This window comes from Terrapene carolina, unplaced genomic scaffold, assembly GCF_002925995.2.
Source record: "Terrapene carolina triunguis isolate 2854851 unplaced genomic scaffold, T_m_triunguis-2.0 Scaffold69, whole genome shotgun sequence".
NCBI classification, from domain to species: domain Eukaryota; kingdom Metazoa; phylum Chordata; order Testudines; family Emydidae; genus Terrapene; species Terrapene triunguis.
In genome coordinates, this window is record NW_020664420.1 from 43,908,824 (window position 1) to 43,935,169 (window position 26,346).

The window sequence follows — 26,346 nt, forward strand, 5'->3', positions numbered from 1 at the left end:
CTGTAAGCAAACAAAGCTTTCCTCAGCTCTCTCTCAGCTGAATTCTCTATCTGAGTTTAAACCAGAACAGAATCCCAGACCTGCTTTTTGATGTGTAACCATCCTTGACAATGTTACAGCGTCATCCTTTGGAATACCAAATCTGCAGATTTTCATTCCATCACAGAGGAATATTCCTTTGTGCTACATTTTGTTTCTTTCTAGCATTATTGTTTTTTAAAATTAATTATTAAATCCGTTAGTTATATTCCCAGTTTGAGAGGTACCATTGGGATTCATACTAAATAAGTCTTATTTAATATCTTTATTGATAAAGTGGAAGAGAATAAACAGTATGTCTGTGACATTGATGGATATGCTAATTTGGAAGGAGTTGTAAATATAGCAAGGACAGAGAAATAATACAAAGGGTCCTGGAGAGATTTGAAATATTAGCAGAAGGTAACAAAATGAGACTCAACCTGAAAAAATGCAAGCTAATACAACCGGGGGAAAATGATCTGAAAAACATTTTCAGTGGAGGGAGAAGCTTAAAAAACAGAGAAAGAAAAAGACCATAACGGTGATAGATGGCTGCAAAAGACACCCATTTGACATTGCAATATTCAATAAAAAAGGCCAGTGCAGTTTTGGGTAGATACACAGAGACTAGGGCTGTCAAACGATTAAGAAAATTAATCCCAATTTATGAGATTAAAAATAATAATTGTGATTAATCACAGTTTTAATCACACTGTTAAACAATATTAGAATACCATTTATTTAAAATATTTGTGGTTGCCTCAACTCCCATCCTTTCATGTATTTATACCTGCCTACTGTATTTTCCACTCCATACATCTGATGAAGTGGGTTCTAGCCCATGAAAGCTTATGCCCAAATAAATGTGTTAGTCTCTAAGGTGCCACAAGGACCTCTCATTGTTTTTGCGATTAATTGACAACCCTAAGAGAGACATCATGTCAGACAGTACAGAGGTAACACTTCCTCCTCATATGGCTCTGATGTGACCTCACCTGGAATATTGCATTAAATTCTAAGTACAACATTACCAGAAAGATACTGAAAAATTGGAGACAGGTCAGAGAACACTATTGCATGGGAAGCTGGGAGTTGCTGCCTGGAGGGAAATTCAGAGGAAGGAGAGGAAGAGAAACAAAGACATACAAAAGGGACAGATACAGAGAAAGCTGAATGGAGAAGGAATTGAAATAAAAGGCAGAAATCTCAGTGGTCATAACGGTGAATCTCTTAACCACTGAATGATGCATAGTGCAGCAAACAGTCACCTAATAATCAATAATATCTAAAAGTTTAATTATCTAAAGGCCAGATGCTACCCTTTATCTTTGTGGAAACAACCTGCCATTAGCAGGAGATCTGCTGTGGATTGAGGATAGTGTAACAAACTGATAGTGTCCTGCTGTACTCTGAACAAAACTTTATGGAATTAAAATAAACTTTATTGAATGAAATTAAACTTTATTGAATTAGGCTAATACCATTGGGGTTTATTGTATTAAAATTGCAGTTGTGCATGTGTTATTGTGGAATAGTATGAAACTCCTCTAAGAGGAGGGGGATGCTACTATAATTCCTCCAGTTATTAGCCCTTTTAAAGGCATCCCTTAGTAAAGTTTGCATTTACTAGTTCAAACTAAATTCTCCAGGAACCAATAATTTTTAAAAAATAAATAGCCTAGTTTTAAACGGACTCATGGCCTTCTTCCTAATTGAGCAAATGAACAGGACCTCTGGTCCACGGAGAACCCCAATCCTTAGAGAAGGACTAGAAAAATTGAGCTTACTGAGGCTCCATAAAACTGCATGCTTGTTCTGAGCTGAAAGCTGTGATAAAACTTAAAACCCGGAAAGAAACACCTTGTGTGAGGTGTTAAAGAACTGCTCCTACCAGAGCCCATGTGAGAGTTGGGCTGATCTCTGGTAAGCTTATAGCAGGCATGTAGATTCTTTTAATGTTTTTACTATATCTTCTCTGTAATGCTTTTTACTTTAAAAATAAAAGTTGGCTTGCAGAAAGAAAGATGTGTGGTATCTATAACTGTGGGCATTCACACTGTTAAGTTTCTGAAGAAAAAGCAAGCCGGTGTACTTCAACAGCCTGTCTGCTCCAGAAATAACACAGTAAAAACAGGGCATTTTGTGGCCTGGAAATACCCGAGTCAGAAAGAAATAAAAGGCGGGTCTCCACACAAGAAAAGCAATGGCAGGGAAGCTTGAAAGCCTGAGAAATGGTGACCTTGCAGAACCACTGAGGGGAAATACACATGCAGTTGCCCTGAACCGTAACAGGTAATATGTAGTTAAATTTACAACCAGACCCACAGACTTCTAACTAAAATGAAATTTGGTCCTCTCTACAGAATGAGTTTAACTTTCCATTAGAGGCTGAGATAGGTTTCAGTCCATATGTTGATAGAAGGGTGAGAATATGGGGCAGAATTAATGTTATTTTAATGCACTGTAAATTATACACTTATTTGAACTGCGAGGGTATTAGAGTATCCACCTCTCCTTTATTGTTAATTTCCATAGTTGAGATTTCTTGAGCTTTTGTTTATCTGTATTGTTTCTTGATATGCATATACTTTCGCTTCAAAGTTCTTTTACAATCTTAACTTAAAATTATTAGTGGACATAAAACTCCTAAAGACTTATGGACAGAATTTTCAAACCTGAGTGCCTAAAGTTGGGCACCTATGTAAAAGTGGTCTGATTTTGAGAGGTGCTAAAAACAAGTGGCTTCAAGTTTTAGCTACCTAAAATTTAGATACCCAATTTTGAAAACCGGTCTGGCAATGGTGAAGATTTCACAGCATGATGCACATTCACCTGAAATTTCATGAACTGAAAGGTACCTGGTTCACCTTCCCCTATAAATTAAATAAAGTTGCATACAATAAAAAGTGTTTTGAAAGGTTTACTGCATATGCCCAGTAGCTAATTTTCAATTAATAACTCAGCCATTTGAACTTTAAAACAAATGGGGCTTTATTCAAGTAATGTCATATTAAAAACAAAGCAACTTGAATGAAGATGTCCCAAACTATCTATGTATCCTTTTTATTTAATTTTTTTCAAACTATAAGTGAATTTAGCGCTCATGAAGAGGTGTCAAAATGACAGCCTTCGAGTTTGAAGTCCTCTTCACACAGAATGGATAAGAGATGGGCATCAACAGGGCAAGTTTTTTCATCCGGTCCTGGCAACATGCCTCAAACTTACTCTGGAGGGACCACATCTAGGGACAACAGAGTAGTTCGAACTCCGTGTTTATTCATTGATTGACCTCTCTTACAGAGAGTATCACTTGGTAATGGATTTTGTGATGTAAACAGTTATTCATTAGGAATTGGATTAAGATCACCCATTAATTTCACATAGGCCTCTGGACACCATTCAGATGATACAGAAATATTTAGAAATTGCTTATTCATTAAAACTGGTAATAAATTTTCCAAACTCTAGAAATATATTTTTTGTTGAAGGGACAATATGGCTGATTTTGTTTGCCATGTGGAGGTCTTGCTTAAAATCCCACCCACCCCCATTTTAAAACAAACAAGAAAAAAATTCTGATGAAGAAGCATGCTGATAGCAATCAGTAGCAAGTGTGTCACCAGTAACCAAGTGTTTTTTGTTTTAAGAGTATGACATTGTAATAAACCCTGACCTTCCCTTGAGAAACACAGTCATAAGCACAAGAGAGTTTATGCATTAAGGATTAATCAATGTTTAGTGATGATGGAATGTAAAATCAAACATCCAAGGATAGAAATCAATTTGCCTTGTTGCAGAAGGAGACTCAACAGTTGAAAAACTGCCCTATAAAACTGGGACAAACACTTGATGATTTGAAGGTCCTGCAGAAATTGTCTAAAAATCTTAGAACTGACTCATGAACATGAAGGTAGTGGGGGATTGTGGAATTTATTGATTTTTTTTATTATTAAAAAAGCTGTTCAGACACCTCTGCTGTTACACTAAAACAGCATCGTGCTAGGCGCTCCTTCCCACCAACAGAACAAGTAACAAAAGAACATGTGAGTATATGACAAATTCCCCTGATTCTGGCCTTTTCCTCAGCATCCCAGAATCTACTTTGGTGCACCAGCTGCTGTCACCACAATGCTGACATTCAGGGCATTGTGGTGTCCACAGTCATTACAATAGTTTGCCAAAACAGAGCAAAGCTAATCCACATAACTCCACGGTGGCTCTTCTGCTCTTGGTTTAGATCTTCTTCCATCAATGTTTCCCTTCCAGAAGTTTTTAAAACACTTTGAGAGCCTTAAGAGTGAAAGGTGTCCTACAATTGTATTTCCCCCCCCCCCCTTTATTCTGCTGGTCTCACAAAGCTGCTTTTTCCTGGGCCCCTCTTTCAAAGCCATGCAGAAAAGATAAACTCCATGGTCTAGCTTATGAATAGTGATCTCTGAAGAAACACTTTCCTTCAAAATTTATTTCCCCTGTAGTGTGTGGTTCACCATTTTTCAAACTCTATAATACATTTTTAAATATGGGAAATCATTGTTCTCCATGTGATGTTCTAGTAAAAGACCTCTGCTACTCTGCCACTTTAACTTAAAGATCCACCTAGTATAACCCTTAAAATAAAAGTACCAGGTATAGATGCTAATGCTAATAGAACTAGGACTGATAGTGTCCCTGCTGTTTCTCCTCCACATAGTTCATGCTTCATCAACTCAGATACTCTGTTGGAATGGTGATTAATTTATCTGAAATATTAATACAATTCTCAAAAAAATTCTACACTTTATCTTCTGTAACAAACTTGCTTTCATTTATTTAATTGATTTCACATACTGTATTTCATTATTAACACTTCTGCAACAAAAGTGGATGAATTAGGAGCCCTGTCCTGTAAGTTACAGATCTTTAAGCTTCCATAATGCCCAAGTAATTAATTATCTCTCCCATGCCTGGTTTCCCCCAAAATTTATTCTCCCTTTCATCTGAATCAATAGATTTTCTTTACTAATCTCTTCTGAGAAAGTCCATTGGAGCTCTGGGGGCCTTGTAATTTTGTTTACATGGAACTAAGAAATTTTGATCTTGTTCATCATATTTGAAAGTTCAGAGAAAGCACCTGTATCCATGGAACAAGTCATGTCCACCAGGCTGAGGGCATCCCTTGCACATTAATCATGGACGCTCATTGTGGCTATAGGAACTACAAGTGGACAATACTTTTCAAGATTTAGCCCATTTTGTTCCACTTTTGACTTATTTTGGGGAAAGTTCCTCACTGGCTTAACTTTTTATTTCTGGTGCAGTAGGAGGAAAGTGGAAGTTTCATCTGAAAGAACTGGCAGCACCAAAATTAAATTATTATTTGTATTGTGATTGCACCTGGGAGCCCAGTCACTAATTAGGGCCCCATTGTGCTTGTCACTGTACAAACTGAACAAAAAGATGTTCCATGCCTGAAGAGTTTACAATCCAAGAAGCAATAGTAGTTAGTAGTAAAAAATATGTCCTAATCTATTTTATAACAGTACATTGAGCAGAAACCCTAGTTCTGAACTGATAAATTTAACTAATGGAAACCCAATATATGAGTAAAGACTAAAGGCTTGATCCAAAGCTCACTGAAACCACTTGAGAGTCTCCCTTTGACTTCAGTAGGCTTTGTATCAGGCCCTAAATATCTTTGTTGTGCATTTTCAATTGAGATTTCTTATTGGTCTTTGATTTTAATTAATCAAAATAATACTATAAAAATAAATGTGAAATTAGGGGAAAAGAATTCTAAACTATATAAGATAAAAATGAAGGTGGGATTTTCAAAAAGCTCAGTGTTAATCTGACACAACTCCTACTGACTTCAGTGGGAAAATAGATGGACCAGTGCTGAATTTTTAAGAAAATCCTACCCAGAATCACCATTTCCCTCCTTACTTGTTTTACATAGTTGGGGTAGTACAAGGAAGACAAAAGTTAGATTTATTTTGATTGTAAGCTCTTTGGGGCAGGGACTATCTTCTTCCTCGTGTTGTTGCAGCACCAAATGCAATTGAGTCCCAATCTTGGTTGAGACACCTGGATGCTGCTGTTATTCCAATAATAAGAATAAGAATAAGTAATAATAATAATAATTAGGGAACTTACTCTGTTTAGTAGTATTTCTTTGCACTGATATTAGAAGGGTTGTGATGTCCTGGTAGGTAAGGGTTGTAACTTGGTACCTAGCACGTGGCTGTGGTAACCACCCAGTTATATGTTCATTCTGTCACATATAAAAGTCTCTATCCACACCCGTCTCCCAAATAGCAGCACAGAACTGGCCTATTTTTACATTAATCCACAATCTGCTCTTTTTCAATATGTAGTTAAGAATCTGAAAGACAGGTTCTTTATAGTACAATAATTCTGTCCATTACATCATTTAATTTATGGCAGTGTTAACACAAAAATCAATAAACATTATTTCTAAAGTGTCAGGGATGTTAATGGTGTGATTTTTTTTAAAAAGGAAAAAGATTCTAAACTCTTTTTAACAGAACACTGATAGTGTTGTAGAAGCACATCTAGTTGAAACTGTAGTTGGGAAGATTTAAAACATTATGGCTCAGGCATCTTGAAAAATGTGTGTAGGTAGCTATTTTTAGACATACAAATCTTTCTTACCATATTGTGGGATTCTGCTAAGTGGGGGAGGCTACATACAATGTATCTTAACAGAAGGCTGCTAAGATCGCCTTTTAAATCATTTTGAGTCATATCAACAGTTGCTATGGGTCCCCTGCTAATATTTTTGGGAAATTATTTGAATTACTACTTCCTGAGAGAAGGGAGATATCAGTCTTACCATCAGAGATTGGAAAGTCGTTACAGAAAATAAAGCCTAAGAAAGGGCAGTTTAGCTGAATATTTATTTCAAGCTAAAATTTTCTGTGATCTATTGAACGTAAAGGTTTTATTTACTCCATACAATCCACTCATAATATTCTTGAAGCTAGCAAGTACTTTTGATTTTTAGAATAAACACTACTGCATAGTTTTCCATTTAGTGATGCTTTCGTCTAATGATGATAAGGTTTTAGCATTTACAGAGCAGTTTGTGGTATGGATACTACTCCCTTTGAAGTTAATGGGAAAAGCAGGGCCGGCTCTGGCTTTTTTGCCGCTACAAGCAAAAAAAAAAAAAAAAAAACGGAAAAAAAACCTGCGGCGCGGCTGGAGCCAGGGTGCAGGGGGACTCCCTGCGCTGCAGATGTGCCCCGGCTAGTGGAGGGGGAGGGAGCGGGGGAAGAGAGAGAAGGGGGGCGGCCAGGGCTTCAGCAGGGCACTTGCCACGCGGCCCCAACCGTCACGCCGCCTGCCGGGAGGGCTCCGCTCCGGTCGGCGGGGAGGGAAGGACGCGGGCTGCCCTGCCGGGCTTGCTACAGACCTGGCACCGGCTGGGGCAGACGGAGTGCGCAGCCCGCTCCCAGCAGGGCGCTCCCCTCCTCCGCGCCGCCGCCCCCTACAGGGCGGCCGGATCGGCAAACAAACAAACAAAATCCCCAAAAAGCGGCCGTGCCGCCCTAGGATTGGGCGGAATGCTGCCCCATAGAATCTGCCGCCCCTAGCACGAGCTTGCTCGGCTGGTGCCTGGAGCCGGCCCTGGAAAAGTCCCTTTGACATCAGTGGGAGCAGGTACTCATTCTTCAGAAAACTGCATAAATATTAAAAAATACAACGTACACATACTTGATTGAGTGATGCTTTAAAGATAAGGAAAGGGGTGGAGGGTTCCTTGCAGATTTCTGTAGCTTAGTTTCAGAATGGAGGTTCAAGTCATAGCTGTATTGTTACTTGAATTGATTAGAACTATAAGATGGAGGTTGAACACTGCTTTCCACACAGATACAAAATGAACTGAATGAATTACAACTTAATTGTATTGATTGCTGTCTCATACTATAGGAAAGTTGCTTTTGAATCCCCAGATAAAGCAGAAGAGAGCTCCCCTTCCTTACCCACTGCAGTCATTGTGATGCCTATCTGAGAGTATAAACTCCTCAGGGCATGAACCTTTCCTTACATGTCTGTAAATCTCCATGCACACCGGCATTACTATATTAATAATATATAATAATAAAAAGTGTCTGGAAACAACATATCTACAAATGACACCTTCCAGCTATATATATAATTTGGGCCAGATTCCCACCTGCCAGTGCCTGGGGTGTTGTCCCATCTATTCACCCCTGGGGATATAGCTGCACTGGATATGGTGTTTGTCCTATGGAAGGCAATTTTAACTATTGGTTAGGGCTCCACAGGAACTCCACCTGTGATGCTAAATCAACACATCCCTTTCCTGGTCTGGGCTTGCTCACTTTATGGGCAAAACTGGGTGGCTCCGCCACCCTCCTCTTGTCTCTCCAGCACTGTACAGGTTGCAGATGGCTTGCGTTGCTGCGTCCGTTCCCTCAGGGGACCTGCAATCCCGGAAGTGAATGGAGACCATTCATCCTCACTTACAGCATATATGTATTCCTATGAAAAAGTTGAGAGAACTTGCTAGCACAATCTGAGGGAAGTGAGAATGGTTGAGAAACGCTGAGCTACAGGCAATGGGTCACAATCCCCCAGAGGGAAGGGGCACAAAAAGCAATCAGGGAGGGGGTTTCGTGGTGTTGAAAATTGTATTGCAGTCTAATGCTAAGGAAATCTCTTTCCTTCACTCCCTGCACACCCTTACTTTTCAAGGTCAAGTATTCTCTGTCAACCTCTCAAAGCACACACAAGTTATATAGGCTTATTGTTACCACTGATACAATTACAATAAAAGTAAGGGGTGGTCAAAAAAAATTTTTTTTTAAAACTTCAAATAAGGGGGTCACTAGCGTGAAAATGTTGAGATGCACTGCCACAGCTGATGAAAGGTCCACTGTTAATTTTCATTCTGGCAGTGGTATTTTCATTACTGGCCATTTAGGTATCAGTGCTCACTGTAGATTTCTTTCCACGGAGATTCAGTTTCTGTAATAACTGGAAAGAACTGTTCTCTCCTAAATGTCTCCTCTCCAGAAAAAGATTTCAATTGACAGACTACAGCCATCCAGATGATGGGTTGTTCTCTGAAATTTTCTAGAACTTTTCATCACCTATTTTACTTGAGTTTGGAAAGTTTACTATAAGAGGTAGCTTTCACAGAGATTCTAATAAGAGAAAACATCATCTCTTAAATTTGATTTATCAAACAAACAAACAAACAAAAAAGAGCTACCATGAATAATATCAACAGTCCTCTTTCTCTACATAGGAACATAAGATTTGCCAAACCACCTCAGACCATTGGTCCAGCAAGTGCTAGTTCCAGTAGTAGCCAATTCATGATGCTTTAGAAGGAGAAAGAGAATGCAGCTCTGTAATGCACATAGCCAGTCAGACAGTACTAGACATGATGAAAGGATGGGGGAATTTTTTTCTAGGCAAACTCAGCATAGACCAACCTCTGTTGGTGAGAGAGACAAGCTTTCAAGCTTACAGAGCATTTTTTCAGGTCTGGGAAATGTCAGTGGGTATGTCTACACTGATATTAGACACCCGCAGCTGGCCTGTGCCAGCTGACTTGGGCTAAAAGGCTCATGCTGAGGGATTGTTTAATTGCAGTGCAGATGTTTGGGTTCAGGCTGGAGGCCAGACGCTAGGATCCTGCAAGGTGAAGGGTCCCAGAGCTCAGGCTGCAGCCAGAGCCCAAACATCTACATCACAATTAAACAGCTTCTTAGCCTGAGTGAGCTGGCACGGGTCAGCTGTGTGTGTCTAACTGCAGTGTAGACATAACCAGGGTGTCGTAGCTAAATACAGCGTGGAACAGATTGTTTAGCATAAATAGTTAACACATATTTCAAGGGACCGTTCAAGGTGAAGTTGCCTGTTAACACTTCTTCAGTCATAGGGGGAGAAAAGGAAGGGAGGAACGGTTAGTGCCAGTGTCTAACTTCAGTGTCAGTGTCTCCAGTCCATGATTTTTAATGCCTAGCCATGGTATGAATTTAAGCTCTCAGGCTTGTTGTTTGAAGGTGTTGTGCAGGTTTCCTTTGAGGACGAGGACTGGAAGGTTAGATACAGAGTGATACGGTGTTTTTTGTCTGTTATTTTTTCTGTGTTCGTTTGAGAGCAGCTACCACACTGCATACATGAAGGTTCAGTCATACTTTTATTGATACTTCAGTGCTATATGTATTTGACAGAGATAAATGGGTCATCCTGTTACTGATCACTGCAGCAAAGATTTTGCTTCACCGGGTTATGATACTCATTTGTGCTTCTACTCTGTTATATCAAATGGTCTCTTCGCCTTCTTTATAAACTGCAAAATTTAGATAGGAATGCACACCATTCTTCTTTTGCTGGTTGTAATACTTCTGGTTTATAAATCTTGTGAGAAGTGTGCTTGTCATCTCCTTTCCTGAGATCCCTTTGTTCAACCTTAGTTTGATCAGATTCCAAGATTTCCTAGGATTATAAAATGAACCTTTTTTTAAAGACATATTTGTCAGATGCTGGTGGGAGAGATTTTAAAAATCAGTTTTTCCCCCCTAACTCCTCGTTACTTAATCAGGGTAGTAAATCTGGCTCACATCTCATCTAATCCATACTTCCACAGCTTGTTGAATCTTCAAGTTTTACACATTAGATGAATCTCTTAACTTCAGAACAGATTTTAAATAGTAATTAATTAAGACTTCATGCAAGATTACTAAAATGTTGACAACTAAATTAATCTTATTTTGGCAAGTATGCAACGAGTCATCTGTTTATTTTCTTGAAAGAATGACTGAGGTGCCAATTGTGACAATATAATTGCATACCAGTTTTCCCACTATAAATCCTTCTTGAAAACTTTTACAACTGAATTACAAACTTCTGAGATGTGTTTTATTTCTACAATGAAAAAATGCTTTAGCCTTTTAAACCTAATTTTGCAGCCACAGCACTTATTGCTGTGAGCTCATCAGATCAAGCTTCACAAGGCTGGGCTGGTTTGATTTTCTCTGGATCTTCTATGGAAATACTAATGTACTACAGAAGTGGGGTTGGCAATTAAAAGATACCATTCTTCCCTCTCACTCAATATGGTTATTAGTATTGCAATAGCTCCTAGAAGACTCAATCAGGAATTGTGATGCATTGTGTTAGGCACTGTGAAGAACAAAACAGATGTCATGGATGGAGATATGGTTGGCTGATGTAGCTGGGTCCTGACATTTTAATGGCTTTGAATAACAAGCCCAAGATTGACCAGGGAAGTGAATTAGCAGCCAGTTGAGGGTGTGGAGCACCCGGGTCATGTACTCATGACATGCCATTACACTGAGAAGATGGGCTGCTACATTCTGCACAAGCTGGAGTTTTTGTATTGTTTCCACCTTCATCAACAGGTACAATAAATTACTGTAACCTAGGCTGGAGGTTAAGAGTATCAAGCACTGATCCTTGTCTAGGCAGAAAGAGGACTCAGAGCCCAGGCCCCAGCCAACCACAAGCATCTATACTAAAATTTGATAGCCTGCAGCCTGAGCCCCACAAGCCTGAGTCAGCTGATTCAGGCCAGCTACAGGTGTTTTATTGCAGTGTAGACATACCCTAAGATGTTACACCCGCCATAGACGCCGAATCCGTGGGTGCTCCAGGGCTGGAGTACCCGAGGAGAAAAATTAGCAAGTGCTCAGCACCCATCCGCAGCCAAGCTCCAGGCTCTCCCCCCCGCGCCTCTCCCCTGTCAGTGGCCCCGCTGATCACTCTCCCCCTCCCGCCCACTGCGAAACAGCTGTTTTGCAGCGTTCAGGTGGGCTCTGAGAGAGAGGAGGAGGAGTGGGGACACAGTATGCTCAGGGGAGGGGGTGGAAAGAGACGGGGAAGAGGTGGGGTGGAGGCAGAGCAGTGGCCGGGTTTTCGGGGGAAGGGGTGGGGTGGAGGTGGGGTCTGAGCAGTGTTGAGGGGTTGAGCACCCCCCAGGTAGAGGGGAAGTTACCACTTGTGACACCCATTTTGATGAATGGGAGGCAGACTCCTGTGGAAGAGGATGGTGTGTCCGCTTGTTTGAAATATTTACTCCTTCAGACAAGCATCACCCTGTTCATACCTAGAGTTAATTTGATCCATCTGTTCTTCATGCGGGTACTGAGCTCTTTAAGAAATGGTACCCTTTTTGTGGTGCATTATTTTTCATAATCATTCACTAACATTTCTAGTTTAAAGTGCACCTCTGCTCTGAAAAAGTGGCAGGACAATTGTCATTCGGGGGTTCAATATTCACCATCTTAATAATTTCCAAATCAAGTGTGCTCACTTCAGAAGTAAGATGTTTATAATTGCCAGTCCTGCAAACTCACCCTGGGATCTGAAAGTCAAACTAAAAAGATCTTTCCTTCTCATGCATCACTGGTAATGAAGATTCCATAGACCAAACTGTATCTACTGTTACAAGTGTGTTGTACAACCCTATTGACTTCTTAATCAGTCTTAATCACACGTATGCAACCCTACTCTCTTCAGTGGAATTGGTGGTGTGTAATTAATTGCTCCTGCAATTGGAATTTAATTTACAATTCTGTTGATGATGCATGAAGAAGTAGTATGCATGAAGAAGAAATAGTATGCAGCTCACTTTCTCTTGGTTCTGCAAGGTTATTAGGAGTAAAAACTGACATGTTACTAAAGTCAGATGGTCTGACTCTGAATACACATGGAGAACAGATCTATTGAGTAACAAGGGGCCACTGTAACGTAGTTTCTCTTCAGAGTACAATCTGACTTAAATCAAAACATCTCTGCCTTTTTCTGTACTCCTGCACAGGTGTTCAGTAGTGGAAAAAGATTGCTTCCCTCTGTAATTTTCCCATTATTTTTCATCTGATTTCCCGCTCCAAAATCCCACCCTTGCTGAGCATCAATGCAATATTATTTTGATTATTTAAGAGGATGGAGTGCAGCGTCTCTTCCAAGGCAGCAGCAGTTGTGCTTCAGTGGCTATTGAAGAATGACTACTACAGACAGATACATGTAATTCCTCCACTCTATTGTTTGATTTTTCAGAGGGCTTGGGTAATGGGAGTTGCTTTTGAAAACAAGGTTCCGGGGCTCACTACATCACTAAATTGGCTGGGCTTCTCTTTGTAAATAGAAAGGAGGACAACTAGGATCTATGGCCTAAGACAGTGTGTTATATACCACAGCTCATAAGATAGGTGGAGCTTTTTTAGTCTTCATTGGAGTATGTTGCCTTTACAGCAAACCTCTTCCATCAGTCATTTTGCCCACTCTGAAGCATTTTGTTCTTCTTATCACGTCTGCATAGCCAGTACCAAACCTATTACTAAAACATTTTTATGAAATTGCTGCTTTAATAGACATGTTACAATCTCCATCAGTAAGCAAAACAGAGTACTGTACAATTAGTATTATAATGGCTTTATTACTGTGATCTGTAACTTCTATCAGAATGATACAAGTTCCTTATATAATTGCAATTCTATAAAAATGCTGCTTCTGCAATATAGCGATTCCATAGTAATAGAGTTTCTGTTGTAGCAACTCCATTATTAGGGCAACATTTTCTGCAGAAGTGCAGAGAGAGAGAGAGAGAATTTGGAATATTTTTTATGTGACTGCTGTTGCTGTCCTGTTGCCTTCTCAGGGAATGTGATCGATCATTGTAAACCCACAATGAATATGCTGACTTCACTTCAATATTTCTGGCTGCATTGTAATGTTTGAAATCCCACCCCCCAAGTTCATAAAAAAAAAAAAATCACTTCCCTTTTAGGGCATGACCAGAACAGCACCTAAGCCGGTGTGTAACTTTAAGCATGCAAGTAATCCCAGTTACTTCAAGTTCAACATGCCTAAAATTGCACACTGGCTTATGCAGTGTGCTGGATCAAGGAAACGTCTGATTTTGTTTTTACATGAGAAGTGTTCCATTTTCCTAACAGAAGGAAAGTGTTTATCTGCTCTGTAATATTGTTATTGGTAAGGCTGACCAGTACAGCAGAGATAGAGGGAGGGAGAGAGATTGGATCATTCCATAAACTTAAACTATAAAAAAAAAAAATAAAGATTATAGTGACAAATTTAGTAACATAAAATACTTGTGAAAGCATAAGCTTCAGATGTAGGAGTTAAAGATGGGCATTGATTTCATTGGCAAGTACTGTTTAAAACTGATGGCATGATATGACCATAACTCTTTACAGATGTGACGTGAGGAAGCAGTGTATCTTAATTTAATGCATCACTGTTTTCATTGCCCCAAATGGAAAAGATTATGTGGAAAAAAAGTTTTATTATTTCTACCTTCTTCTGTGGGACAGAAGACTGACTTGAGATTGCAGGTAGTGTTGGAAAAATGTTCCAGCACAAACAGTGCCTGCTGCAGCACTCAGTAGTAGCACCCTTTATAAAAGGCTTGACATCCCTCCAGGAATGATTTTTATCAAAGCAACATCATGCAAACTGGATGTGGCAGAGGCTGTTTTGGACACGAATCCCTTTCACTGTGATATAAATGGAGAGGCCATAAATGTTATGATGGATGTTCTAAGGCAGTTTAATGTAGCACTGGAGAAAATAGAAGCCATTACTATTGGAGATGCTCCAGTTATGACAGAGAAAATAAATGGCTCTGTTACAGGAGATATACAGACAACAAAATACCTGCTGGCTGGGGGAGCAGGAGCAAGACTAGCTACCTACAGCTAATTAACCATTGCCTGGAATGATGTTTATTGTTAATTCCCTAAATTATTTTGGGCTGCACAGAGGTGGTGCTAGCCCACTGGGGCCCTAAGCAGGAATATTTTGGGGACTGCCCCAATACAGAGTCTGAAAAAGTGAACAGGGGGCCCCCTTGAGCTGCTTGAGACCCTAAGCAATTGCTTAGTCTGCTTATTTCTAGCACGAGCTCTGAGGTTACATCTCAATATGTGCAGCCAGATAAAATGACATAATCCAACCCAATGGAAGTTTTGCGTTTAATTATACTTGTGCTTTGGAAATACTCATTTTTGTCACTGTTCTGATTGATCCCTGGCATTTCAGTACATAGCAGGCTGTTACACTGCAGAAGATAGAAAAGGAGCAAAGTTTTATATTTATATTTTAATTCTTTGCAACCTTGTAATGGAAGTTAGTTTAATTAGTAACTGTTGACAGTGGAGTGATAAGAGAGAGCAAATAAAGCCCTGACTGACACCCTTCCCAGAGTGCTGCTCTTGCACACATTGAAGAAAAAAGGTGGTCATTAACTGTGGTATTTGAGCACCTCAAGTACAGGGTAGGATTTAGGGGCAGGGGACCCAAGCGACCACCTGGGATGCTGGCTTGGCGGGGAGGGGAAGGGGGGGCAGGGTGCTGTTTTTGTTGTTAGTGACAAAGAAAAAATAGAATGTTTGAAGTAAAATGTTTTGATATTCCATATGTGGATTCATTTTTCATTAACCTCATTAACCTCCATGGACGAAAGGTTTGGACAAATGAAGCACCACAAAAAGATCTGGGTTTTTTGTACGACCTTAGTAAGCTGCCAGCAGACAGGAAAACACTCTTGAACAATTGCAGGGACTGTCACCGGACGCTAACACATGGGGAATGTTCAAACATCAATGATCAAGACATCTATGTCAAATTGGACAACATCCGTCACATTTTGCCACATGGGAAGTACTCTCCACTTCAAGTTCTCCAATTCAGTCATGATGCAGAGCTGAAGGACACTTTTCCTAATGTGTGGATAGCTTTGAGGATTCTGCTTACACTCCCGGTCACAGTCACGAGTGGTAAACGCAGCTCATTAAAACATATCTTCGATTGACAATGGTTGCCGAGAGACTGACATCGCTTGCTATTTTATCATTTGAAAATGCCATTGGCCAGTCTTTGGATACTCATGCATAAAAGTCATGAAATGGGCTACAAACGCAATAAAAAATAAGGTATTAAAAAGTTCAACAAACTGGGGGGGAAGCAGCACATGCCGAAGACGTTCTTTGCCTGGGCGCCATTTGATCTAGGGCCAGCCCTACTCAAGTAGCTTATGGTTTGCATTTTCTTTTTGCTGTAACTAAGAAAAACTGAGTTTAGTTTCAAATACCATACCAAAAAAACCCTCTTCTCCTCTGTCACATCTTTTGCTCATCAGCCTTCTCTGCATGTTCCATGCCAGAAGCTGAGGTAACAGCTGCAAAAATGGGTTTGGACCATCCTTAAAAATCTTTCTTGATGTCACCTAATAAAGAGGTCTTTCCACAGAAGGTGAATTAAACAACAGTTTGAGCTGAAAAATCCACAGGAGCTGCTGCTTGCAAAAATTCAATTTCCCATGAAAGTTGGGCAAGACTCAGAAGAGATATGCAGATATGATGGATTCCAACTTATGCCACTGAACAGATTGTATTATGAGTCTGTGTGGGGTTATATAGAGGAAAATAATGCAGCAGATTTCAAATAAACTGACTCACTGCCTGGCATTCCATTACTGTCCAGAAGAGTTGTGTGCAACCCATAAATGTAAGATTCCATTCTGTACAACTGCAGATAGCAATTGTGGGAATCGATTTGTACCTCCTGCACATTATTCTGCAAATTTACCACTACATGAGTTACATTGCAACAAGATTAATTTCTAGCTAAAAATAAGTAGATTCCCCCCTTCCCATTGAAATTAGGTTTGTGCTTGAAAATCCCAATGTGACTCATGTTTTTCTTCTGGCTAATACACAGCTCTGACCAGCTAAAGCAGTGGTTCTTAACCTTTCCAAACTACTGTACCTCTTTCAGGAGGCTGGTTTGTCTTGTGTACTCCAAGTTGCACCTCACTTAAAAACTACTAGTTTACAAAATCAGACATAAAATACAAAAAAGTGTCACAGCACACTATTAGTGAAAAAGTGCTCTCTCATTTTTACCATACAATTATAAAATAACTCGTGACCCCTTCCCTTCCAGGTTGAAAAATGCTGATATAGGATATAGAGCAGTATAATCAAGTCATTGTCTGTATGAAATTTTAGTTTGTGCTGACTTCACTAGTGCTTTTCATATAGCCTGTTGTAAAACTAGGCAAATATCTAGAAGACTTCTGCGTATCCCCAAGGATACATGTACCCTGGTTGAGAACTACTGAGTTAATGTATAGTATTGCTTCCTTAGGATATAGTTCAGCATCCACTTCACTGCATATGGCATATCACCATTCTATCACATAGGTGCAGCAGATAAATATATGTATGAAATGCACTCTCAGGGGGCTTTTGTTCACTCTCGCTCAGAACATTTTTGTAGTGCTTCTGAAGAATTCTGGATTGACTGTGCTAGAGACTGAAGTCCATTGTTAATCCACAGAATGGGTTACTCCTGGTGGAATTCTGCGCCAAAAGTCAAAAATTCTGCGCACAATATTTTAAAATTCTGCAAAATTCTGCATATTTTAATTGTCAAAATAACACAATATAATCACACCAGTTTCAATTATTTTTGGTCATTTATTTCAAAATACCTGTCAGCAAGTATGTCTGTAACAATACAGACAACAAAAAAGATTCAGGAAAATTTTTTGACAGTAGATTCCTTACTAGGCATATAAATACAGAACTCTGAGTAATAATTCATTTAAACTACAATACAGAACCGTATTTCTCCCCCTCAGAAGCAGTGCAAAGGCTTGGGGGAGTCAGGGGTAATGGAGGAGCTGAGAGAGAGGGAAGTAAATTGCTGGGAAGGAGCCTGGGTGTGAACTTGGAGGGCTGTTGGGTATGGATGGGAAAAGTATGGAACAGGTTTTTTGGGGGGGAGGCAGGGAGGGATTGTTAGGGAGCTTCCCCCATGCAGACCCTGACTGACCCCTAGCCTCTTCCATTCAGTCAGGTACATCTGCTTCTGTCCCCATGTATCTCTGCACCTCCCTCCCCCTGTAGCCCTGTGCCTCCACTCCCATTCAACCCCCGCCCCAGTCTGTCCTCCCCCACTAGCCCTTATGAATCCCTGTCTGACTTGCCCCTCCCTGCACCCCACAGCCCCTGTCTCCTGACCTGGCTTGACAAGCGCTGCGAAGGCAGCTCTTTCCCTTGCTGCGGGGAGCTGCAACTTTGTTCTATCGCCACAGCGCCCTCTGGTGGGCAAAAGGCAGAACTGCAGCAACATTTTGGCAGAAGCTTTTTTCTGTGCGAAGAATTAGAAATCTGCGGGGTTCATTAAATATGTGCACGCGCAGTAGCACAGAATTCCCCCAGGAGTAATGGGTGCACCACAGACAGCAGTAGTGCAAGATTCCTACGCTGCCCTGCCAATGTGCTTCAACACTGACCTGGAGGGACCACGTCTAGGGTCATTCATTCTCCATGGCTGATTCAGTCATTGGCTTCTCTGCTATAATTATCAACAAAGGCACTAAATAATGCCAGTTTTGATTATATAAAACCTGGCAGTTAATTTCATAAAGGCCATAAAGATCATCGTACAATGATCACTTTCAGCTCCTACCAACCTGGGGCGGATTTGAACTGGTGATCTGGCAATAAAAGGCTCGCTCTCTCTCATGCCATAAAAACATAAGAATGGCCATACTGGATCAGACCAAAGGTCCATCTAGCCCAGTGTCCGGTCTTCCAACAGTGGCCAATACCAGGTGCCCCAGGGGAATGAACAGAACAGGTAATCAAGTGATCCATCCCGTCGTCCATTCCCAGCTTCTGGCAAACAGAGGCTAGTGACACCATCCCTGTCCATCCTGGCTAATAGCCATTGATGGACCTATCCTCCATGAATATATCTAGTTCTTTTTTGAACCCCGTTATAGTCTTGGCCTTCACAATATCCTCTGGCAAGGAGTTCCACAGGTGCCATTCATTCCTGTGATACTGCTTACATATGTATTGGCAACTGTCCATCACTTCCTTCTCAGAGGTGCAGATTCAGTGATTTAACCTTGAATTTACATTAAGCATGATAACAGCTGGTTAACACAAGAATGGGGACATGATTGTGTACAGGACTTGGAATTCAGGTTTTAGACAGACTTCCCACTTTCTCTAACTGAGCCCTCAGCAGCCTTTTCCCTTGCCTCTGCCTGACCTTTCTGGAGGTTTTTGTGGTATGGTGCTTGGTGGACCTTGGCTAATGAGGTGTTGTGATTTCCTGGTCTTCTGTGACTTTCACATCAAAACATGCAGTACATTCTATATGGCACATATCCTTGACCTTCAGGTTTTGAACACTTCCAAGCAGTACAGATTCATGTTATTTCATGTCTCTTATTTAGGGCTGAGTACATCCTTGCACAATAGTGAATACATTTAAATTTCCAACTTTAGACACAGCTATTTGCTTGATGGGATTCCCTCCTACTTTTGCTGGTAAAGGAGGTCTTTAAAGTAAACAGCTGTAATGTACTCCAATTTCCTGGATTAGAGCTGAACAAATAATTCACAGTGATTAGCTTGTGACGACAACCTTCTAAATATGGACCAAAGCGACACTGTCTTTTTTCAGTGTGCATCTGTTCAAAGCTTTGCCAAACATCAGCAGCATGAAATTAACAAAACTGGTCAGCTTCACTGCTGCTATTCAGAATCTTGTGCACAGCAATGATACTTTCAAGAATCATGTCATGCTCATGGTACTGCTTCTGCTTGAGAACGTGACAGAGGCAAGCTGTGGAGTTACTGACAGGGAGAAGGACCCAAGAAATAGAGTGGGAGGTGGGATAGAGTAACAGACTAAACTTCACTGGCTCCCTCACAGCAGTCAGGAAGCCAATGGAAGGGAGTGTTGCAGAAACCATCCTCATTCCCAGCAGTGATGGCCTTTGCAGTAACGAAGTGGCAAGCTGCTTGCATTCCAGAAAGAGAATATTAAAAATAATATATGATTAAACCCACCTATGGAAAAATACAAAGATATTCAATTAAAATCTCAATGATCAACAAGAGGGAAGAGCAGCTATGAGTATTGTAAAAACCCACTTGCTTTTATTTTGGCACTCTTGTTTCCCAGCAGCCAGGACAGGAAGAAGAGGTAAAGTGCTGTATTCCATTCCAGCAGATAGAATGATGACAGTTATCAGACACCCATGATGTAGAGCCTGATATGAAAGTTGGAGGGACTAAGGAAGGACAATAGTAGGCTTGTAAAAATCCCAGCTACAGTCTTACCAGCCGGGTGGGACAGGAACGTTCCTCCCGCATAGTGAAGATGCACCCAGCTCTTTCATATGTACATCTGGCTCAAAGGTGTCTAGGAAATATTTCAAGCTCCAGGCATCATTAAGTTACAAAGCAAGGAGGTACTTGAAGAGGAAAGATGTAGAACAATGAATTAATATGTTACATAGAACAATAGGCCTGCATTCCTGACTCACCTAAGAGTGTTTTGCCCAGCTCAGTGCAGGATCAGGCCAAATATGGACTACAAGACACTGAGGAGAAAATGTGAATATTCAGATAGTGAAATTATTTTTGTGCCCTGCACAAGCAAGTAAAATCAAGAACTAGATGAATCACCTTTGTTAATTTGGGGGGTGAACATATCTCTTTGCACTATTCATTATATTTAAGGTTGCTGGGACTAATTGCTTATTTGCTGTGCAATTTTTGTTTTTGGTGGGGGAGGGCTTTAATAGTATGTAAATAGTATTAAATATCTTTTTAATACCTCCAAGGAATACCACTTCCCTGAACTCTGTCTTTTAGAGACAGACTGATTCAGACTAGCAGCTGAATGGCAAAGATACTTAATTCACACAGGCACTTGTTTCTCAGTGCAGAACAGCATCAGTTCACTATTACTGACAGCAGATGGTAGCAGTCTTGCATGAATTAACTGTTTGCACTGAAGAGGTAAAACAAAGAGGTCTGAAAATATTTTCAGCCTCTGAATATTATATTAGAAGAAAATGCTGGCTATCCCCATGTGCATGTTTTTAGCGCTAGAACTAAGTGTCCTGCCACTGTCAGAGGGCCCCCAGGTATTATTCAAATATTTTAAATGCTGTGGGGCAAATCCTGATCTCAATAAAGTCAATGGAAGAACATCCCCTGATTTCAGTGGGGCCAGGATTTGCCCCTGATATAGGCTGGGGAATGGAGGAAATGTGAGTTTTTCATTACACTGCAGGGAGACTAAGTCTATGAACATTTTGCTGGTGAGTGTAGGCAAAGACCTAGATCTTTCAATAAAATACAGCCAAACCACTGCTGAAATCTGGCCCCAGAGCTAGTGTATCCAGCCGCATGGAGTAGGGGCCTCCCCAAGTAGTGTAAAATCAGTATTGTGGCTTCTGTACTGCCACTTTCCCCTGTTGCCGGTACACAGTGCATTTAAGGGCCTGCGGCAAGGGTGCCTCCGTCACCAGCTACAGTGTCAAGCCCTGTTTCTCAAGGAAATAATTCATCATCTGAGGTGTGTGATGAGGAGTAGGGGCAATAGGCAGCAGCTCTTCTCCACATAGAACTGTGGGGTAGTTTATTGCCTGGATATAGATGCTGTGCTGACTCTTCAGTCTGTCACAGATCTCAGTATTTTTAGCAGCATCTGCAACCCTGATTGGAATGATGTGATCGGGACAGTGTATTACAGGGAGTCCAGCATCCATCCAGCATTTGTCTCATGGGTTTAACATTGCGTTGGTTCTGGCGTCAAAGAACTTGCCCTTTCGCACTCTTTAGAGTTCTGACTGATTCAAGAGCATCAGCTAACAGCATGGGTGGCAGGGATGTTGTGAAAATGAAGCCAGCAGCATAGGAACGTACAGTCTATCAAAGAACTTGTACTGGAAGTGTACCCACCTACACAACCCAATGCATTGCCAAGTGTTCCAGAGATTATATTTCAATCCCCAACTACAGTTTCAAGCTCTGCACAGAGCCAAGTTTGGACTAGGAGAGTGCAAAGGTGAACTTTATGCTGGCTTTATATACATGCTCACATCCCCTGTTCTTCACCCCACTGAGTTCCAGTGTGAGCTTCTTGGCCCTATCTAAACTAAGTACGGATATTGTGTAAAAATAGATAGAGAGATAGAGAACAGGGTACCTGTTCCTGTTTTGAGTTTTCCTATTTTGATATTTTACTTTTCTGGAATCATTTTCAGATTGCTCCTAGCTGTGGCATACTAGATGCTTATGCCCCTTGCTGAGTGCGGAGATGAAGTAGGATTCTGTTTATTTTGGTGCAGTGGTACCTTAGCAGTGTTAAAGCAGAGGTGCTAATCTGTTGATATAATTACAGATTAGGTCATTGTTAAAGTTTTGCATTAGAGTGCAAGTTTGAGTGAGTCGTGGCGTGTATTGCTTTTGTGATGAATGAGAAAGCCTTATGAAGCATTGGACTGTTAATCAACAGTGTTGTAAATGATATCAAGGTGAAAAGGAATGCACAAAGCCTTTCCCTTAACTTCTTACTTCATGAGGCGGTATTTGATAGCAGCCTTCAACTACCTGAAGGGGGATCTAAAGAGGATGGAGCTAGGCTGTTCTCAGTGGTGGCAGATGACAGAACAAGAAGCAATGGTCTCAAGTTGCTGTGGGGGAGGTCTTGGTTGGATATTAGGAAACACTATTTCACTAGGAGGGTGGTGAAGCACTGGAATGGGTTACCTAGGGAGGTGGTGGAATCTCCATCTTTAGAGGTTTTTAAGGCCCAGCTTGACAAAGCCCTGGCTGGGATGATTTAGTTGATCCTGGTCCTGCTTTGAGCAGGGGATTGGACTAGATGACCTCCTGAGGTCTCTTCCAACCCTAATCTTCTATGATTCTATGCTTTTAATACTTGGGGTAGATGAGGTATGTCCTGCTGCAGCATTAACTAAACATGTTTTTGGTTTGTTAATAGACTGTGTTCTTTGTGAAGAAAACTGCAGTTCTCTGTTTGTATGGACTGGAAGATAACCTCTGTTCATGTGGACTAGAGCTCAGGGCCATTACCAGTTCGAGGAAGTTAAAATAGCCCTGAGACCCCCATTCCCAATCTGATCCCCAGATGAAGGGCAAAGATAGTTTTAACTTGGCAAGACCCAAGGATCATGATCAGAGGGCTTGTCTACACATACAGCAGCACAGCCGCGCTGTTGTAGCACTTTAGTGAAGATGCTACTATGCTGACAGGAAAGAGTCTCCTGTCAGGATAGTCAATCCACCTTCACGAGAGGCAGTAGCTATGTTGATGGAGAAGCGCTGTCTACACCGGGGATTAAGTTTGTATTACTAGGTTGCTCAGGGGTGTGGATTTTTCAGGCCCCTGAGTGATGTAGTTATATCGACATAAGTTTGTAGTGTAGAGCTGGCCTGATTGTCAAGGAGCTGTTCAGTGAAGGCTCCTCAGCCGGGGTATGCATTACATTCTGTCAGAACATGCTTTTAAATGGCAACTTTGCCCACTTGCTTTCAGCTGTTAACTTCCTCACTGCTGTTACAAGTAACCTGAGCTGCTTTGAAAACCTTTGCATCATAATTAAAATGAGAGCATAACCTACATGGTACACTTATTTCTATTTCAGAATTAGAAACTGTACACTTGAATATTGATTGCTTAAATGCCTTTAGTGTTACTAAAACAACAGGGGTCAAATTATCCTTTGTGTAACTTCACTGAAGTGAGCTGCTGAATTACACTATCGAGGAATTGGCCCATTTTTTTTTGTTCAAATAGCATGTTGTATTTTTTCCTAGAACCATTTTGATAATAAAAACAACTGATGGATTCTTTCAGGAACACCCATTACTTGGTCAACCATTCTTTGTCCTTCATCCCTGCCGGACTAATGAATTCATGGCTCCTGTATTGGCTAATTCACAAAGAGAAAACAGGTGAGGAACACCAGTGCAGTTTGTGAGGCGATAGCAAGATGTTTAATGTATGTAAATCAGTTGTGTACACTTGCAAGGTCAGAACAACAGTCAAGAAATTGTCACCCCCTCATGTGTGTGTAGTAAAACTCTGTGTTTTCACTTAAATCCAGTAAGTTAAAATAGACTCAAAGTGTGTAAAGCGCATTAGTAACTTCATTTTAAAGAAAGTTGTCTGGTATAAGGTGACTTTCAGGCATAAATCTGAACGTCAGTAAAGATTTTTATAATACATGCATGTTTTCTTTGTTTTTTAGGAATATAAACTACATTACATCATGGCTGAGTATTGTAGGCCCAGTTGTGGGGCTAAAGCTACCTCTGAGTTATGCAAAACTAGTGTCTGAACAGAATACAAAAACGGATTAAATCAAAAGGTAAGAGGGGAATGGCATATTTTTTAGTCTTATATAAAATCAGATTCTAGTTTGCAAGCATTTCAGCTTTTACTTCTGAGCCTTCAGTTCAGGAGTGCTGAGGATTTTCCATCTGACAATTTACACCCAGTCACTCCCTGTTTCATTGCCATTTTGCTTTTCACTGGAGAGCTGAGCTGAGGTCCTTCTGGCACTCTGCCAACACCCTTCTTAATAGCCAGGAAGGATCTCCATTGAAAGCCACGGTGTTGATGCTCTGTGTATTGGGACTGCTGTCTCAGCAATATCAGAGCTTCTTGGCTTAACTCCTCCAGCGCGCATTTAATGGTGTGATCTAATGTACTTGCACTGCAGTGATTTTTATTTTGCCTCCTCCACTGCTTCTAATTTCTTGTTCAATGTCTCCACTTCAGGGCCCCAAGTTGAAGCAGAGGTATTTGTGAATTGTAAAGCTACTGCAGCCATGTCTGCAACGGATCTGACACAAACTACCCAGTTCCCTGCCAGTCAGCACAGCTCAGTAAGGCTTGCCATTTGGGGCTTTTCCCCCTGGCAGCAACATGCCTGATGACAGCTGAACACCTAAGAGCTGGCTGCAATTAGTGACGCCTCATGTTCCACCCGGACACAAGCTCCATTCCATGTGACAGCACTGACTCTTTACGATTCACTTACTCATTTCCTACCTCAGATTCTCCCTCCTTTTTTCCTTGGGTTTGGTCTTTACTGAGACTATATCAGAACACCTATAAAAGGCTGAATTTTCTGGCATGGGATTGAAACAATGGATTTAATTCTACTCTGAAAGATATCAGACAGCACCACTGTGTATCTAGAGAAGTATGCTATCAGTCTGCAGACATCCACAATGATGCAGTTATATATGTGAACATGGGCTTGATTCCAATTTAGGGTTAGTATGTAACCTGGAGAGGATAGCGACACTTAATTGCCAAAACTCTGATCGTCAGATACCTCAGGGTGTATTGGAGAATGTATTGTATATGTATTGCTTAATTGAACAAATGGGTCAGAATTATAGATGAATAGTACTAATAGTCTATGTATTGGTTAAAATTCTACAATTCTACAATTCAGGGTGCCTCGGTACAATCATGTGAGCATGCTGCTTCTTCTTTCTTCACTACTTCTAAAGGATTTTGTCTCCAAGGGAAGGTACTGTTGTAGTAAATTAGCATTTCTGGTTGAGCTAGTAGTTATTCATGAGTAAAGGCCTGATCCTGCAGTCCTAACTCAAGCTAAACTCCCACTCATATCAATTAGAGATTGTATAATAGGGCCCCAAGATCAGCAAAAAACAGGCTAGAAATAACTTTAGTATGACAGTCAGTTTTTGATTCCTTCTGAATCACGTTTTGTTCCGAGTGTTCTGAATTTATTTTGTACAGTTGCTCAGTAGATAAGAATTACAGATTTTGCCTTTATGTGTTCAGTGAAGATGACACTTACACGGGGAGTCAAATATTAGAATATGTTGGATCAAAACTGCAAATGTAAAATTTATGGGATTTAAAAATCTGTGTTCTCGAAAGTTTTATTATCTTCATGTTATTAACTTAGTTGCAATATGTGTGTTTGTGATGCGAAACATAATACAATCCTTAAAATGCTATTGACAAAGTGAAATTCTTTTGCCAGGCCATTTGGAATTCATAGTAAATGATACTAAAAACACATTATTTATCCTATACTGGATTCTAATGATCTGTGATATCTTTGTTCCCTCCATGACTTGTAAAATGTAGTTCTTTGATGACTTTTCATGACAGCAGTCAGATTGCCTTCTTTTCAAAACATTTGGTTATGTATGTTTTATTGTAAACAATATCTGTATCCTATTTCACACATTGAAAGAAGAATTATTTCTCTTTATACACGAGGAGAAACAAACAACAGGAAAATAATACGATTTTAAATCTGTATTTAGAAGCCCAGATGCTCAGCCTTGCTTCATGCCCTTTGTGCTACTCCAGTGAAGCAAAGGGGCTCAAACAACCAGCTGAAGATTCCCAGCTGGTCAATCTAGCCAGCTTTGCACCAACTGCTTCTGCCTCCACCCCAGCATA

The 26,346-nt window shown here is 40.7% G+C and overlaps 1 protein-coding gene across 2 annotated transcripts in view; it reads left to right on the forward strand.

Moving 5' to 3' along the window:
• ATG10 (autophagy related 10) overlaps positions 1-25,530 on the forward strand; it is a 123,333-nt gene extending 97,803 nt beyond the window's left edge. For both annotated transcript variants that reach the window (XM_024216761.2, XM_029910956.1), the window contains exons 6-8: positions 23,746-23,843; positions 24,140-24,259; positions 24,673-25,530. In XM_024216761.2, the coding sequence (XP_024072529.1) occupies positions 23,746-23,843; positions 24,140-24,251 (210 nt within the window). In that variant the 3' untranslated portion in view covers positions 24,252-24,259; positions 24,673-25,530. The remainder of the gene's footprint in view (positions 1-23,745; positions 23,844-24,139; positions 24,260-24,672) is intronic.
• The last annotated feature ends 816 nt before the right edge of the window (positions 25,531-26,346 follow it).